General features: G+C 50.5%; 1 protein-coding gene across 1 annotated transcript in view; it reads left to right on the top strand.

Annotated features, from left to right (window-relative positions):
* Positions 1-15,936, top strand: part of snta1 (syntrophin, alpha 1) — a 989,140-nt gene that overhangs the window by 958,660 nt on the left and 14,544 nt on the right. Inside the window, exon 2 of the mRNA XM_072515362.1 lies at positions 5,522-5,723. Coding sequence (XP_072371463.1) covers positions 5,522-5,723 — 202 coding nt within the window. The remainder of the gene's footprint in view (positions 1-5,521; positions 5,724-15,936) is intronic.

The raw sequence follows: 15,936 nt of genomic DNA on the forward strand, positions 1-15,936 counted from the left end.
AATCCCTGGAATCTGCTTCCAAACACGAGTAATCTCGGTCAGGACGGCAGGAGTAACCCCAGCAAATGGGGACAGAGGAGAAAGAGATTAAAACCCCTCCTTTCCCCTGCCCCCCCCCCCGCCCCCCCCCCAAGCCCCAGTATTTTGTTTGTAACCAGGGGGGCAGTCTCGTTTCGTTGCTGGTCGGCATCCAGTGGTCAGTGAGTGTGTGGATACCCGAGATTTCCAACATAAGCTGGATGCTGCTTTTCTATAGCATCAGAGTCTAATCCTGAGCAGTGAGCGCTGGTCCCGGTCTCCAAGCAGGGGACTGCACCCATTGATCTCTGCAATTGCAGTCGCCTCTTATGCCTCTCGACCTGCTGCAGATTCCGACACGGTCACAGGGGCACCAATAACACAGCCAGCACGAATGCCGTCCCGGCTGTTGCACACTATCCGGTTGGGGACAGTCAGCCACTGTTTAACATAGAAAATAGGAGCAGGACGAGGCCATTCAGCCCCTCGAGTCTGCTCTAACATTCAACATGATCATGGCCAATCTTCCATCTCCCCGCTCTTCTCTCCACACCCCTGACGCCTTGAGCCTGGGAATCTATCCATATCCTGAAATATTTCAGTGAGTTCTTTGAGAAGGTGACCAAACAGGTGGATAAGGTAAAGCAGTTGATGTGGTGTATGTGGATTCAGTAAAGCGTTTGATAAGGTTCCCTACGGTAGGCTACTGCAGAAAATACGGAGGCATGGGATTCAGGGAGATTTAGCAGTTTGGATCAGAAATTGGCTAGCTGGAAGAAGACAAAGGGTGGTGGTTGATGGGAAATGTTCAGACTGGAGTCCAGTTACTAGTGGTGTACCACAAGGATCTGTTTTGGGGCCACTGCTGTTTGTCATTTTTATAAATGACCTGGAGGAGGGCGTAGAAGGATGGGTGAGTAAATTTTGCAGATGACACTAAAGTCGGTGGAGTGTGTGACAGTGCGGAAGGATGTTACAAGTTACAGAGGGACATAGATAAGCTGCAGCGCTGGGCTGAGAGGTGGCAAATGGAGTTTAATGCAGAAAAGTGTGAGGTGATTTATTTTGGAAGGAATAACAGGAAGACAGAGTACTGGGCTAATGGTAAGATTCTTGGCAGTGTGGCTGAGCAGAGAGATCTCGGTGGTCAATGTACATAGATCCCTGAAAGTTGCTAACCAGCATGAGAGGGTTGTTAAGAAGGCGTACAGTGTGTTAGCATTTATTGGTAGAGGGATTGAGTTTCGGAGCCATGAGGTCATGTTCCAGCTGTACAAAACTGTGGTGCGGCTGCATTTGGAGTATTGCGTGCAATTCTGGTCGCCGCATTATGGGAAGGATGTGGAAGCATTGGAAAGGGTGCAGAGGAGATTTACCAGAATGTTGCCTGGTATGGAGGGAAGATTCCTATGAGGAAAGGCTGAGGGACTTGAGGCTGTTTTCGTTAGAGAGAACTTTGTTAGAGAGAAGAAGAACATAGAACATAGAACATACAGTGCAGAAGGAGGCCCATTTGGCCCATCGAGTCTGCACCGACCCACTTAAGCCCTCACTTCCCCCCTATCCCTGTAACCAATAACCCCTCCTAATCTTTTTGCTCACTAAGGGCAATTTTATCATGGCCAATCTACTAACCTGCACGTCTTTGGACTGTGGGAGGAAAACCGGAGCACCCAGAGGAAACCCACGCAGACACGGGGAGAAACGTGCAGACTCCACACAGACAGTGACCCAGGCGGGAATCGAACCTGGGACCCTGGCGCTGTGAAGCCACAGTGCTATACACTTGTGCTACCGTGCTGCCCTAAGAGGTGACTTAATTGAGGCATACAAGATGATCAGAGGATTGGATAGGGTGGACAGTGAGAGGCCTTTTTCTCGGATGGTGATGCCTAGCACGAGGGGACATAGCTTTAAATTGAGGGGAGATAGATATCGGACCGATGTCAGTTCTTTACTCGGAGAGCAGTAAGGGCGTGGAATGCCCCTGCCTGCAACAGTAGTGGACTCGCCAACACTAAGGGTATTCTAATGGTCATTTGGATAGGCATAGTGGACGATAAGGGAATAGTGTAGATGGGCTTTAGAGTGGTTTCACAGGTCGGCGCAACATCGAGGGCCGAAGGGCTGCACTGCGATGTTATGTTCTATGTGACTTGCTTTCCCAGATTCCTGTGGTCGGGAATGCCACAAGCTCACCACCCTCTGAGTGAGGAAGTTTCTCCTCATCTCAATCCTAAATGTCCGGCCCCCTACCCTGAGACTGTGACCCCTTGTTCTAGACCCCCCCCCCCCCCCCCCCCCCCCCCCCCCCCCCACCCCCAGCCAGAGGGTACAACCTCCCTGCACCCAGTCCGTCCAGCCCAGTCAGAGTTTTATACATTTCAATTCGATCCCCTATCATTCTTCGAACTTCCAGTGAATACTCGCCCAATCTCCTCGCAAAACAATCCTGCCCTCCCCGGAATCAGTCTGGTGAACGTTCGCTGCATTCCCTCTGTAGGAAGTGTGGCATTTCTCGGACAAGGAGACCAAAACTGCATTCAATACCCCAGGTGTGGTCTCACCAAGGCCCTGTACAGGTGCGTGCAGTAAGTCATCCTTGCTCCTGTGTGCAGGGATCTTGCAATGAAGGCCAACATGTCATTGCCTTCCTCACTGCTTGCTGAACCTGCAGATTTGCTTTCTTTTTTTAAATTCATTTACAGGATGTGGACATTACAGCGCAGTACAGGCCCTTCGGCCCTCGATGGTTGTCGCTGGTTAGGCCAGTATTTATTGCCCAGCCCGAGTTGTCCTTCAGCATAATAATCTTTATTATTGTCACAAGTAGGTTTACATTAACACTGCAATGAAGTTACTGTGAAAAGCCCCTAGTCGCCACATTCCGGCGCCTGTTCGGGTACACAGAGGGAGAATCCTTAATGTCCAATTCACCTAACAGCACGTCTTTCGGGATTTGTGGAAGGAAACCGGAGCACCCGGAGGAAACCCACGCAGACACTGGGAGAACGTGCAGACTCCGCACAGACAGTGACCCAAGCCGGGAATCGAACCTGGGACCCTGGAGCTGCGAATCAACTGTGCTAACCAATGTGCTACCGTGCTGCCCACTCGTGGAACTTGTCAAACGGCACCTTGAAACCTCTAACATTCTCCTCGCACTCCTATTCCCACCAGGTTTTGTGTTGTCAGCAAACCTGAGAATATCACATTTGATTCCCTCATTCTAATCATTGATGTATATTGTGAATAGCCGGGGGCCAAGCAATGATCCCTGTGGTACCGAAATCGTCATCGCCTGCCCCTCTGAAAAAGACCATTTATCCAAATCTGTGTTTCCAGTCTGCGAACCAGTTCTCAATTTGTGCCAATATATCATCCCCAATCTCATGCTCTTTAATTTTGACACACTAACCTCTGAAGTGGGACCCAAAGCTTTCTGAGAATCCAAATACACCACATCCACGGGTTCTCCCTTATCTACTCTACCAGTCACATCATGAAAAAACTCCAGTAGGTTTGTCAAACATAAATTCCCTTTCATAAATCCAGGTTAATTTTGACTAATCCTGTTGATATTTTCTAAGCATCCTGTGACCCCATCCTTTACAACAGACTCCAGCATTTCCCATCTACACTTTTAGGCTAACGGATCTGTGATTCCCTGTTTTCTCCCGCCCTCCTTTTTTAAAAAGCGGGGTTACATTTGCCACCCTCCAATCTGCCGGGACTGGTCCAGAATTGACAGAATTTCGGAAGGTGACACCCAATGCACTGTTATTTCCTGGCCACCTCCTTTGCTACCCTGACGTGTAGATTGTCAGGATCGGGGGAATTATCAGCTCTCAGTCCCATTAATTTCCCCAGCACTATTTTTTTTGCAATAATTTCCTTCAACTCCTCCTCACTCAATCCTTGGGAAGTTATTTTGTCTTCCTCCATTTAGAAAGAAGTAAATTAGTTGTTGAATTGTACAGAGGGTATACTCTCGCCTTTTAAACAGAAGGTTGTCAGTACTGAGGGTGTGCCGCACTGTCAGAGGGTCAGTACTGAGGGAGTGCCGCACTGTCAGAGGGCCAGTACTGAGGGAGTGCCGCACTGTCAGAGGGTCAGTACTGAGGGAGTGCCGCACTGTCAGATGGTCAGTACTGAGGGAGTGCCGCACTGTCAGAGGGTCAGTACTGAGGGAATGCTGCACTGTCAGAGGGTCAGTACTGAGGGAGTGCTGCACTGTCAGAGGGTCAGTACTGAGGGAGTGCTGAACTGTCAGAGGGTCAGTACTGAGGGAGTGCCGTGCTGTCAGAGGGTCAGTACTGAGGGAGTGCTGCACTGTCAGAGGGTCAGTACTGAGGGAGTGCCGCACTGTCAGAGGGTCAGTACTGAGGGAGTGCTGCACTGTCAGAGGGTCAGTACTGAGGGAGTGCTGCACTGTCAGAGGGGCAGTACTGAGGGAGTGCTGTACTGTCAGAGAGTCAGTACTGAGGGAGTGCTGCACTGTCAGAGGGTCAGTACTGAGGGATTGCTGCACTGTCAGAGAGTCAGTACTGAGGGAGTGCTGCACTGTCAGAGGGTCAGTACTGAGGGAGTGCTGCACTGTCAGAGGGTCAGTACTGAGGGAGTGCCGCACTGTCAGAGGGTCAGTACTGAGGGAATGCTGCACTGTTGGAGGTCCAATCTTTCCAGCCACACACACAACTGAGGCTCTGTCCGTCCCATCAGGTGGGGGTATAAGATCACGTGACCACTATTTTAGAGAGTATCAGAGTTCTCCTTTGTCCCTCACCAATATCACAAAAAACAGAAAATGCCAAAAGTGCCCCGCAGGTCAGGCAGTACCTGTGGAGAGTGAAGCAGAATTAGTGTTTGGATCGAGATGACAATTCACTGGATGGTTCAAGTTAGCATTCTCCCCTGGAGCCCCAGGAATTTTGTCTTTTGAACCAGCCGCACTTGTGGGAGCTTGTCAACAGTGGCAGCAATGTCCACGTGGGGCACATTCACCACGTCAACCCCATCAACCCCACGTGTCAGGAAAAACGTCAATCAGGTTAGCCCTCCCCCTAACTAATCTGTTTTGACTTTGCGTGATGAATCTGTACCTTCCTAAATACACCCCCCCCCCCCCTCCCCATCGCCCACACCTGAAGTTAAAATAATGGCCACATCATTGCTTTGATTATCCCTTCTGTACTTGGAGGAGCAGCCTTGCCGATGCAGCGTGGGTCTTCTCTCAGCCCAGCTCTGGTCAATCCGAGCTGCACCTCCATCAGAGCCAATGTCTCGTTTATGGGGTGGGGTGGCCAGGACTGATCTCCCCTACCCCCAAGGTGGGGGTCTGACAATCGGGTTCTGTATCACTGAAGCTTCATTTCCATCCCCTCCAGATTGAGGCCAACATTATATTGGGCCTGTTCATTACGTTGTTTTATCCTGTCCACACCTTTCTGACAGATCTTTTGCAAAGTTTAATGACTAAAACCTTTTGTTTTTCCACCGTTAGTGAAATACCTGAAGGAAGTGTCGTCGTATTTCAAGAGCACGACGGCAGGTTTGGCCCAGGAATGGGATTCCCCATCGCCTCCCGGGAGTGGGGGAAGCTCGCCAGTCGCTGGCCCACACGGGGACTTGGAGCACGAGAAGACCATCCCCTTGAAGATGTGTTACGTCCGAAGGAAAGTCAGGTCTCCTGACCTGGAAAAGCGGTAAGGAAAAGAGCAATGACTTGGAGACCACCGGGAACCAGGGCACTTTTGCTCTGTGCTCGCTGTAACACAGTAAGGAGCATTAAAACATCAGGTTAAAGTCCAACAGGTTTGTTTCAAATCACTAGCTTTCGGAGCGTAACTCCTTCCTCAGGTGAATGACTCACCCAGGGTGGAGGGGGTCAGTCACCAGGGGGCATAGGTTTAAGGTCCGTGGGGTAACGTTTAGAGGAGATGTGCGAGGCAGGTTTTTTACACAGAGGGTGGTGAGTGCCTGGAACGTGTTGCAAGGGGAGGTTGTGGAAACAGATACATTAATGGTGTTCAAAAGGCAACTCGACAAACACATGGATAGGACGGGGATAGAGGGAGACGGCACAAGGGAGTGCTGAGGGTTTTGGCCAAGGTTGGTATCATGGCCGGTACAGGCTTGGAGGGCCGAAGGGCCTGTTCCTGGGCTGCATTGTTCTTTGTTCTTTGACTTTAACCTGGTGTTGTAAGACTTCTTACTGTGCCCACCCCAGTCCAACGCCGGCATCTCCACATCATGGCTAGCTGTAACAGTACACCAAGTATTGACTGTGGACATCCAGCAGCATTCCTGCGCCTGAGTCACAATGTTCCCACTTTCACTCCAAGGACACACAAATCTAGGCTGACACTCCAGTACAGTATTGAGGGTGTGCAGCACTGGTGATGGTGCGCCTGATTGGATGGGACATTAAACCAAATCTGCCCCCTTGGGTGGACATAAGTCCCATGGCAGTATTTTGAAGCACAGGGGACTGGTATCTTGGCCTGTTTATTCCAGCCGTTATCACATTGCTGTTCGTGGGATTGAGCTGTGCACAAAGTGTCTGCTGTGTTACATCCCACAGTAGCTGCCCTGCAAACATACTCCATTGGGTGTGAAGAGTGAGACCTCCTGTCGTGATGAAAAGGACCAATCTGTCTTGTTTCCTTATCAATATCTCTCCGTCTTTATTAAGCAACTGGAGTAAGTTTACTGGTTTTGAAAAGATTGAAGAGAGAGCCTTTAACAGACAGGAGAAAATCCCTCAATAACCCCCCCCTTTTAACTCTGCAATATTTGATATTAAACAAACATAGATACATAGAAGATAGGAGCAGGAGGAGGCCATTCGGCCCTTCGAGCCTGCTCCGCCATTCATCGCGATCATGGCTGATCATCCAACTCAATAGCCTAATCCTGCTTCCTCCCCATAGCCTTTGATCCCATTCTCCCCAAGTGCGATATCCAGCCGCCTCTTGAATATATTCAAAGTTTCAGCATCAACTACTTCCTGTGGTAATGAATTCCACAGAGTCACCACTCTCTGTGTGAAGAAATGTCTCCTTATCTCTGTCCGAAATGGTTTACGCTGAATCCTCAGACTGTGACCCCTGGTTCTGGACACGCCCATCATTGGTAACATCTTTTAAAAAAATCTTTTTAAAAATATATTTATTAAAGTTTTTTAACACAATTTTTCACCCTTACAAACAATAAACCCCCCCCCCTCATAACAAAATAACAAGAAATCGCACAGAGCAAAATATATACATGGTAAAATGATATGTTACATACCACCTCTTCCGTGTCCCATTCCCTTTCGGCCAGTGCAGCAGCAACCCCCCCCGCCCCCGCTAGACCCCTGTCACTCCCGTAAGTCAGCTGACACCTGCTGACCCCGGCTTCCCCCACCGTCCCATTGATCTCCCCGTGTGGGAGTGTCCCAATCAGTATGCGTTCCTTCGTTCCCCTTCCCGCCTTTCTTCCCTAGCGCGGGAAAAACCCCGCGCTTTCCAAAGCCCACTCCGCCCCCTCTGGCACAGCTCCTGTCGCGGCCCTGTCTCTCTCCCCCAGCCCATGTAACATTTCCTGCGCGTGATTGACCCCCTATATACAACAACCATCGCACATCAAACCTCAAACATCCCCCCCCCCACCCTCACAAACCCTCAGTTTGAGTCCAACTTTTCGGTTTGTATGAAGGTCCACGGTTCTTCAGGCATTTCGAAGTAATAGTGTTGGCCCTTGTATGTGACCCACAGTCGCGCTGGCTGCAACATTCCAAATCTCACTCCTTTCCGGTGCAACACCGCTTTGGCCCGGTTTAAACCCGCTCTCCGCTTTGCAACCTCCGTGCTCCAGTCCGGGTATATTCGGATCTCTGCATTGTCCCACTTGCTGCTCCGCTCCTTCTTGGCCCATTTCAGGACCCTCTCTCTGTCTGTGAACCGGTGAAATCTCACCACCATCGCCCTTGGCGGCTCATTTGCCTTGGGCCTCCTCGCCAGCACCCGGTGTGCCCCACCCAGCTCCAGCGGCCTCGAAGGGGCCTCCGCGCCCATCATCGCCCCGAGCATCGTGCTCGCGTATGCCCTGGCATCGGCCCCCTCCACTCCCTCAGGGAGACCCAGGATCCGCAGGTTCTTTCTCCTCGACCTGTTCTCCAGGTCTTCGAGTCTTCCCGCCCACCTCTTGTGCGGCGCCTCGTGCCGCTCCACTCTCACCGCCAGGCCCAAGAGCTTGTCCTCATTCTCACTGACTCTTTTCTGTACCTCCTGGATCTTTACCTCGTGGGCCTTCTGGGTTATCCCTCGTCCTTCAATTGCCGCCAGCATAGGCGCCAGCATCTCCTTGCGCAGCTCCTCGAAGCAGCGCTTGATGAACTCCTGCAGCTGCGGCCCGCACTCCGCTTTGTCCCCGGCCGCCGCCATTTTGCTTTTCTTCCCTCGCTTCTCCCGCTGCTCCAATGCCGCTTTTTTGGCCGTTTCATTTCTGGTCCGGTCCATAAAAGTTGAAGGGGGACCTCGCTCTTCCCTTCCCCACGGGTTGTCTTTGGAAAAAATTCAGTTGGGGCCCCTCTAACGAGCCCGAAAGTCCGTGATAGCGGGAGCTGCTGAATCATGCGGCTTAGCTCCGCATGGCCGCAACCGGAACTTAGTAACATCTTTAAAGCATCTACCCTGTCTAGTCCTGTTAGAATTTTATAGGCCTCTGAGATCTCCCCTCATTCTTCTGAACTCCAGCGAGAACAATCCCAACCTAGTCAACCTCTCCTCGTATGACGGTCCCGCCATCCCTGGAATCAGTCTGGTAAACCTTCGCTGCACTCCCTCGACAGCAAGAACATCCTTCCTCAGAGAAGGAGACCAAAACTGCACAAAATACTCCAAGTGTGGCCTCACCAAGGCCCTGTACAATTGCAGCAACACATCCCTGCTTCTATACTCGAAACCTCTCGCAATGAAGGTCAACATACCATTAGCCTTCTTTACCGCCTGCTGCACCTGCATGCTTACCTTCAGCGAATGGTGCACAAGGACACCCAGGTCCCGCTGCACACTCCCCTCTCCCAATTTAGAACAATCCAGGTAGTAATTTGCCTTCCTGTTTTTGCTTCTAAAGTGAATAACCTCATACTTTTCCAAATTATACTGTATCTGCCATTGATTTGCCCACTTGCCCAACCTGTCCAAATCTTGCTGTAGGATCCCTGCATCCTCATCACAATTCACCCTCCGATCTAATTTGGTATCATCTGCAAACTTTGAGGTGTTTCATTTTGTTCCCTCATTCAAATCATTAACATATATTGTGAATAGCTGGGGTCCCACTGGTTACTGCCTGCCAATTTGAAAAGGACCCATTAATCTCTACTCTTTGTTTCCTCTCTGACAACCAGTTTTCTATCCACCTCAATACATTTCCACCAATCCCATGTGCTTTAATTTTGCACAGTAATCTCTTATGCGGGACTTTGTCAAACGCCTTCTGAAAGTCCAAATATACCACATCGACTGGCTCCCCCTTGTCGACTGTACTGGTTACCTCTTTAAAGAATTCCAACAGATTTGTCAAGCATGATTTTCCCCTTCATAAATCCATGCTGACTCTGACTGATCCTGCCACTACTTTCTAAATGTTCCGCTATAAAGTCCTTGATAATGGATGGTGTAGGAGGGAGGGATTCAGTTACTTGGATAATTGGAGCACATTCTGGGGGAGGTGGGACTTGTACAAACAGGACGGGTTACACCTGAACCAGAGGTGCACCAATATCCTGGGAGGGAAATTTGCTACAGCTCTTCGGGGGGGTTTAAACTAATTTGGCAGGGGGATGGGAAACTGATTTGTAGTCCAAGAGATAGCGTTGCTGGAGTTCAGGAAGTTGAGGGTAGTGCAGTACTGAGGCAGGTACCAAGGTCACAAGAGTGGACCTGCAGGCATGAAGGTGGTTTGAAGTGTGTCTACTTCAATGCGAGGAGCATCAGGAATAAGGTTGGTGAGCTTGAAGCATGAATTGGTACCTGGGACTACGATGTTATGGCCATTACGGAGACGTGGATAAAACAGGGGCAGGAATGGTTGTTGGAGGTTCCGGGATTTAGATGTTTCAGTAAGATTAGGGAAGGTGATAAAAGAGGTGGAGGAGTAGCATTGTTAATCAAGGATAGTGTAATGGCTGCAGAAAGGCAGTTTGAGGAGGATCTGCCTACTGAGGTAGTGTGGGCTGAAGTTCGAAATAGGAAAGGAGCGGTCACTTTGTTAGGAGTTTTCAATAGGCCCCGAAACAATAACAGAGATGTGGAGGAAAAGATTGCAATGCAGATTTTGGATAGGTGCGGTAGTCACAGGGTAGTTGTCATGGGTGACTTTAACTTTCCAAATATTGATTGGAACCACTGTAATTCGAATAGTTTGGATGGGGCTGATTTTATCCAGTGTGTGCAGGACGGTTTCCTCACACAATATGTGGATAGACTGACAAGAGGTGGGGCCACATTGGATTTGGTACTGGGTAATGAACCGGGCCAAGTGTTAGAGTTGGTTGTGGGAGAGCACTTTGGAGATAGTGACCACAATTCGGTGACTTTCACTATAGCAATGGAGAGGGGTAGGAACATACAGCAGGGCAAGGTTTATAACTGGGGGAAGGGTAATTACGATGCGATTAGGCACGAATTGGGGAGCATAAGATGGAAACAGGAACTGTCAGGGATAGGCACAATTGAGATGTGGAGCTTGTTCAAGGAGCGTGTCCTTGATATGTATGTCCCTGTCAGGCAGGGAGGAAATGGTCGAGTGAGGGAACCATGGTTCACAAAAGAGGTTGAATGTCTTGTCAAGAGGAAGAAGGGGGCTTATGTAAGGATGAGAAAACAAGGTTCCATTAGGGCACTTGAGGGATACAAGATAGCTAGGAAGGAGCTCAAGGAAGGGCTTAGGAGAGCTAGGAGTGGGCATGAGAAGTCCTTGGCGGGTAGGATCATGGAAAACCCCAAGGCTTTTTACACTTATGTGAGGAATAAAAGAATGACCAAGGTGAAGTTAGGACCGGTCAAGGAGAGTAGTAGGACCGTGTGCATGGAGTCTGAAGATATAGGAGACGCCCTAAATGAATACTTTTCTTCAGTGTTCACAAAGGAGAGGGGCTACGTTGTTGAGGAGGATAGTGCGATACAGGCTGGTAGGCTGGAGGAGGTAGATACTTGGAAGGAAGATGTGTTAGAAATTTTGAGAAGCCTGAGGATAGATAAGTCCTCTGGGCCTGATGGGATATATCCTAGGATTCTTTGGGAGGCGAGGGATGAGATTGCAGAACCTTTGGCTTTGATCTTTATGTCCTCACTGTCTACAGGAATAGTGCCAGAAGACTGGAGAGAGGCGAATGTTGTCCATTGTTCAAGAAAGGGAATAGGTATAACCCTGGGAATTATAGGCCAGTTAGTCTCACTTCGGTCATCGGTAAATTATTGGAAAGGGTCCTGAAGGATAGGATTTATGATCATTTGGAAAGATACAGCTTAATCCAGGATAGTCAGCACGGATTTGTGAGGGATAAGTCTTGCCTCACAAGTTTGATTGTATTCTTTGAGGAGGTAACTAAGTACAAAGATGAAGGTAGAGCAGTTGATGTCGTATACATGGATTTTAGTAAGGCATTTGACAAGGTTCCCCTTGGTCGGCTCATGAAGAAAGTAAGGAGGCATGGCGTAGAGGGAAATTTGGCCGATTGGATCAGTAACTGGCTATCACATAGAAGACAGAGGGTGGTGGTAGATGGTAAATTTTCATCCTGGAGCCCAGTCACCAGCGATGTACCACAGGGATCAGTGCTGGGTCCTCTGCTATTTGTGATTTTTATCGATGACTTGGATGATGGAGTTGAAGGAATTTGCTGATGACACCAAGATTGGTGGAGTAGTGGATGAGGTGGAGGGCTGTTGTAGGCTGCAAAGAGACATTGATAGGATGCAGAGCTGGGCCGAAAAATGGCAGATGGAGTTTAACCCTGATAAGTGCGAGGTGATTCATTTTGGTGGGACAAATTTGAATGCGGATTACAGGGTTAACGGCCGGGTTCTGAAGATTGTGGAGGAGCAGAGAGATCTCGGAGTTCATGTCCACAGATCTCTGAAAGTTGCCACCCAAGTGGATAGAGCCGTGAAGAAAGCCTATCGTGTGTTAGCGTTTACTAACAGGGGGATTGAGTTTAAGAGCCGCGGGGTTATGCTGCAACTATACATGAGTGAGACCACATTTGGAGTATTGTGTGCAGTTCTGGTCATCTCATTATAGTTTCCTTATATTATATGGTCTCCTGGCGAGACCACATTTGGAGTATTGTGTGCAGTTCTGGTCATCTCATTATAGGAAGGATGTGGAAGCATTGGAAAGGATGCAAAGGAGATTTACCAGGATGCTGCCTGGATTGGAGGGGAGGTCTTATAAGGAAAGGTTGAGGGAGCTAGGACATTTTTCATTGGAGCGAAGGAGGATGAGAGGAGACTTGATAGAGGTTTATAAGATGATGCGAGGGATAGAGTGGATGTTCAGCGACTTTTTCCTCGGGTGGATGTAGCTGTTACAAGGGGGCATAACTATAAGGTTCATGGTGGAAGATATAGGAGGGATGTCAGAGGTAGGTTCTTTACTCAGAGAGTGGTTAGGGTGTGGAACGCACTCCCAGCTGTGGTAGTGGAGTCGGACACTTGAGGAACTTTCAAGCGGTTATTGGATAGGAATATGGAGTGCACTAGAATGATTGGGAGTAGGTTGATTTGATCTTGGTTTCATACTAGTTCGGCACAACATTGTGGGCCGAAGGGCCTGTACTGTGCTGTACAGTTCTATGTTCTATATGGATTCAAGCATTTGGTTTCTTGGCTCTGGACCCGGATCCTCCACAGGGAACAAGGTGATACCGAAGCAGCTGATATGGACATGTGGAGAGCCTGTATCAGAGGAGACAGAGTAAGGGCTAAAATACTTTAAAAGCTTCCTGAGGAACAGGGGATATAGCTACACAGCCGGTAAACTGGACTGTAAAGCGAACAGCACGGTGGCACAATGGTTAGCACTGCCGCCTCACAGTGACCCGGGTTAAATTCTGGCCTCGTGTATGTCTGGATGGAGTCTGCACGTTCTCCCCGTGTCTGCGTGGGTTTCCTCCGGATGCTCCGGTTTCCTCCCACAGTCCAAAGATGTGCAGGTTAGGTCGATTGGCCGTGATAAATTGCCCTTAGTGTCCAGGGATGTACAGGTTAGGTGTGGTTGTGCAAATAGGGTAGGGGAGTGGGCCGAGGTCACTTTCAGGGGTTCGGTGTGAACTTGATGGGCTGAATGGCCGCCTTCAGCACTGGAGAGATTCCAAAATTCTATGGGCTCTCATAGGGTAACACAGTGAGGAAGGAGGGTAAACATCCCAGTGTTCAGGTACTGACTCTGTGAAGGTGCCCCCAGCAGTGTGCCAATATTTACAGGGGGTCCCCGGGGAGTGTGTCAGTATTTACAGAGGGTCCCCGGGGAGTGTGTCAGTATTTACAGGGGCTCCCCGGGGAGTGTGTCAGTATTTACAGGGGCTCCCCGGGGAGTGTGCCAATATTTACAGGGGGTCCCCGGGGAGTGTGTCAGTATTTACAGGGGGTCCCCGGGGTGTGTGTCAGTATTTACAGGGGGTCCCCGGGGAGTGTGCCAATATTTACAGGGGGTCCCCGGGGAGTGTGTCAGTATTTACAGGGGCTCCCCGGGGAGTGTGCCAATATTTACAGGGGGTCCCCGGGGAGTGTGCCAATATTTAAAGGGGGTCCCCGGGGAGTGTGTCAGTATTTACAGGGGGTCCCCGGGGAGTGTGTCAGTATTTACAGGGGGTCCCCGGGGAGTGTGCCAATATTTACAGGGGGTTTCGGGGATTGTGTCAGTATTTACAGGGGGTCCCCGGGGAGTATGTCAGTATTTACAGGGGGTCCCCGGGGAGTGTGTCAGTATTTACAGGGGGTCCCCGGGGAGTGTGCCAATATTTACAGGGGGTCCCCGGGCAGTGTGTCAGTATTTACAGGGGGTCCCCAGGGGAGTGTGTCAGTATTTACAGGGGCTCCCCAGGGGAGTGTGTCAGTATTTACAGGGGGTCCCTGGGGAGTGTGTCAGTATTTACAGGGGGTCCCTGGGGAGTGTGTCAGTACTTCCTGGGGGTCCCCGGGTATTGTGTCAGTAATTACAGGGGGTCCCCGGGGAGTGTGTCAGTATTTACAGGGGGTCCCCGGGGAGTGTGTCAGTATTTACAGGCAGTCCCCGGGGAGTATGTCAGTATTTACAGGGGGTCCCCGGGGAGTGTGTCAGTATTTACAGGCAGTCCCCGGGGAGTGTGTCAGTATTTACAGGGGGTCCCTGGGGGAGTGTGTCAGTATTTACAGGGGGTCCCTGGGGAGTGTGTCAGTATTTACAGGGGGTCCCCGCGGAGTGTGTCAGTATTTACAGGGGGTCCCTGGGGAGTGTGTCAGTATTTACAGGGGGTCCCCGGGGAGTGTGTCAGTATTTACAGGGGTTCCCGGGGAGTGTGTCAGTATTTACAGAGGGTCCCCGGGGAGTGTGTCAGTATTTACAGGGGGTCCCTGGGGAGTGTGTCAGTATTTACAGGCAGTCCCCGGGGAGTGTGTCAGTATTTACAGGGGGTCACCGGGGAGTGTGTCAGTATTTACAGGGGGTCCCGGGGGTGTGTGTCAGTATTTACAGGGGGTCCCCGGGGTGTGTGTCAGTATTTACAGGGAGTCCCCGGGGAGTGTGTCAGTATTTACAGGGGGTCCCCGGGGAGTGTGTCAGTATTTACAGGGGGTCCCCGGGGAGTGTGTCAGTATTTACAGGGGGGGTCCCCGGGGAGTGTGTCAGTATTTACAGGGGGTCCCCGGGGAGTGTGTCAGTATTTACAGGGGGGGTCCCCGGGGAGTGTGTCAGTATTTACAGGGGGTCCCCGGGGAGTGTGTCAGTATTTACAGGGGGGGTCCCCGGGGTGTGTGTCAGTATTTACAGGGGGGGTCCCCGGGGTGTGTGTCAGTATTTACAGGTGTGTCCCCGGGGTGGTGTCAGTATTTACAGGTGTGTCCCCGGGGAGTGTGTCAGTATTTACAGGGGGTCCCCGGGGAGTGTGTCAGTATTTACAGGGGGTCCCCGGGGAGTGTGTCAGTATTTACAGGTGTGTCCCCGGGGAGTGTGTCAGTATTTACAGGTGGTCCCCGGGGAGTGTGTCAGTATTTACAGGGGGTCCCCGGGGAGTGTGTCAGTATTTACAGGGGGTCCCCGGGGAGTGTGTCAGTATTTACAGGTGTGTCCCCGGGGAGTGTGTCAGTATTTACAGGTGGTCCCTGGGGAGTCTGTCAGTATTTACATGATGTCCCCGGGGGTTGTCAGTATTTACAGGAATGTCCCCAGGGAGTGTGTCAGTATTTACAGGAATGTCCCCAGGGAGTGTGTCAGTATTTACAGGAATGTCCCCGGGGAGTGTGTCAGTATTTACAGGTGTGTCCCCGGGGTGTGTGTCAGTATTTACAGGGGGTCACCAGGAGTTTGTCAGTATTTACAGGTGGTCCCCGGGAGTGGGTTGGGCCGAATGGTCTACTTTTGCTCCTTCGTCTTATGGTGTGTTGTCTATGTTTACACCGAGATGGCCAGTAAATAATAATGGTTCTCCCCTTTCCCATTTCAGCTGCTCTGCCTAACCCATTGCTCCCGTCATACTGTGGTGGAGCTTTGAATGAACTGTCCAATTATTGCCACTCCCCTGCTCTTTCTGCGGGTCTGTGTAATCTTTTCCTTTTGGGGCGTTTGCCCAGTTCTCTTCCCAAATCTGCTTTTACCACCCTTTCAAGCAGCAGATTCCACGTGATCAGAACCGCCTTTGCAGGGAGTGCAATGTGACCACCTCTGCCT

The sequence above is a fragment of the Scyliorhinus torazame genome, chromosome 8, assembly GCF_047496885.1.
Source record: "Scyliorhinus torazame isolate Kashiwa2021f chromosome 8, sScyTor2.1, whole genome shotgun sequence".
Classification (NCBI taxonomy): Eukaryota; Metazoa; Chordata; class Chondrichthyes; order Carcharhiniformes; family Scyliorhinidae; genus Scyliorhinus; species Scyliorhinus torazame.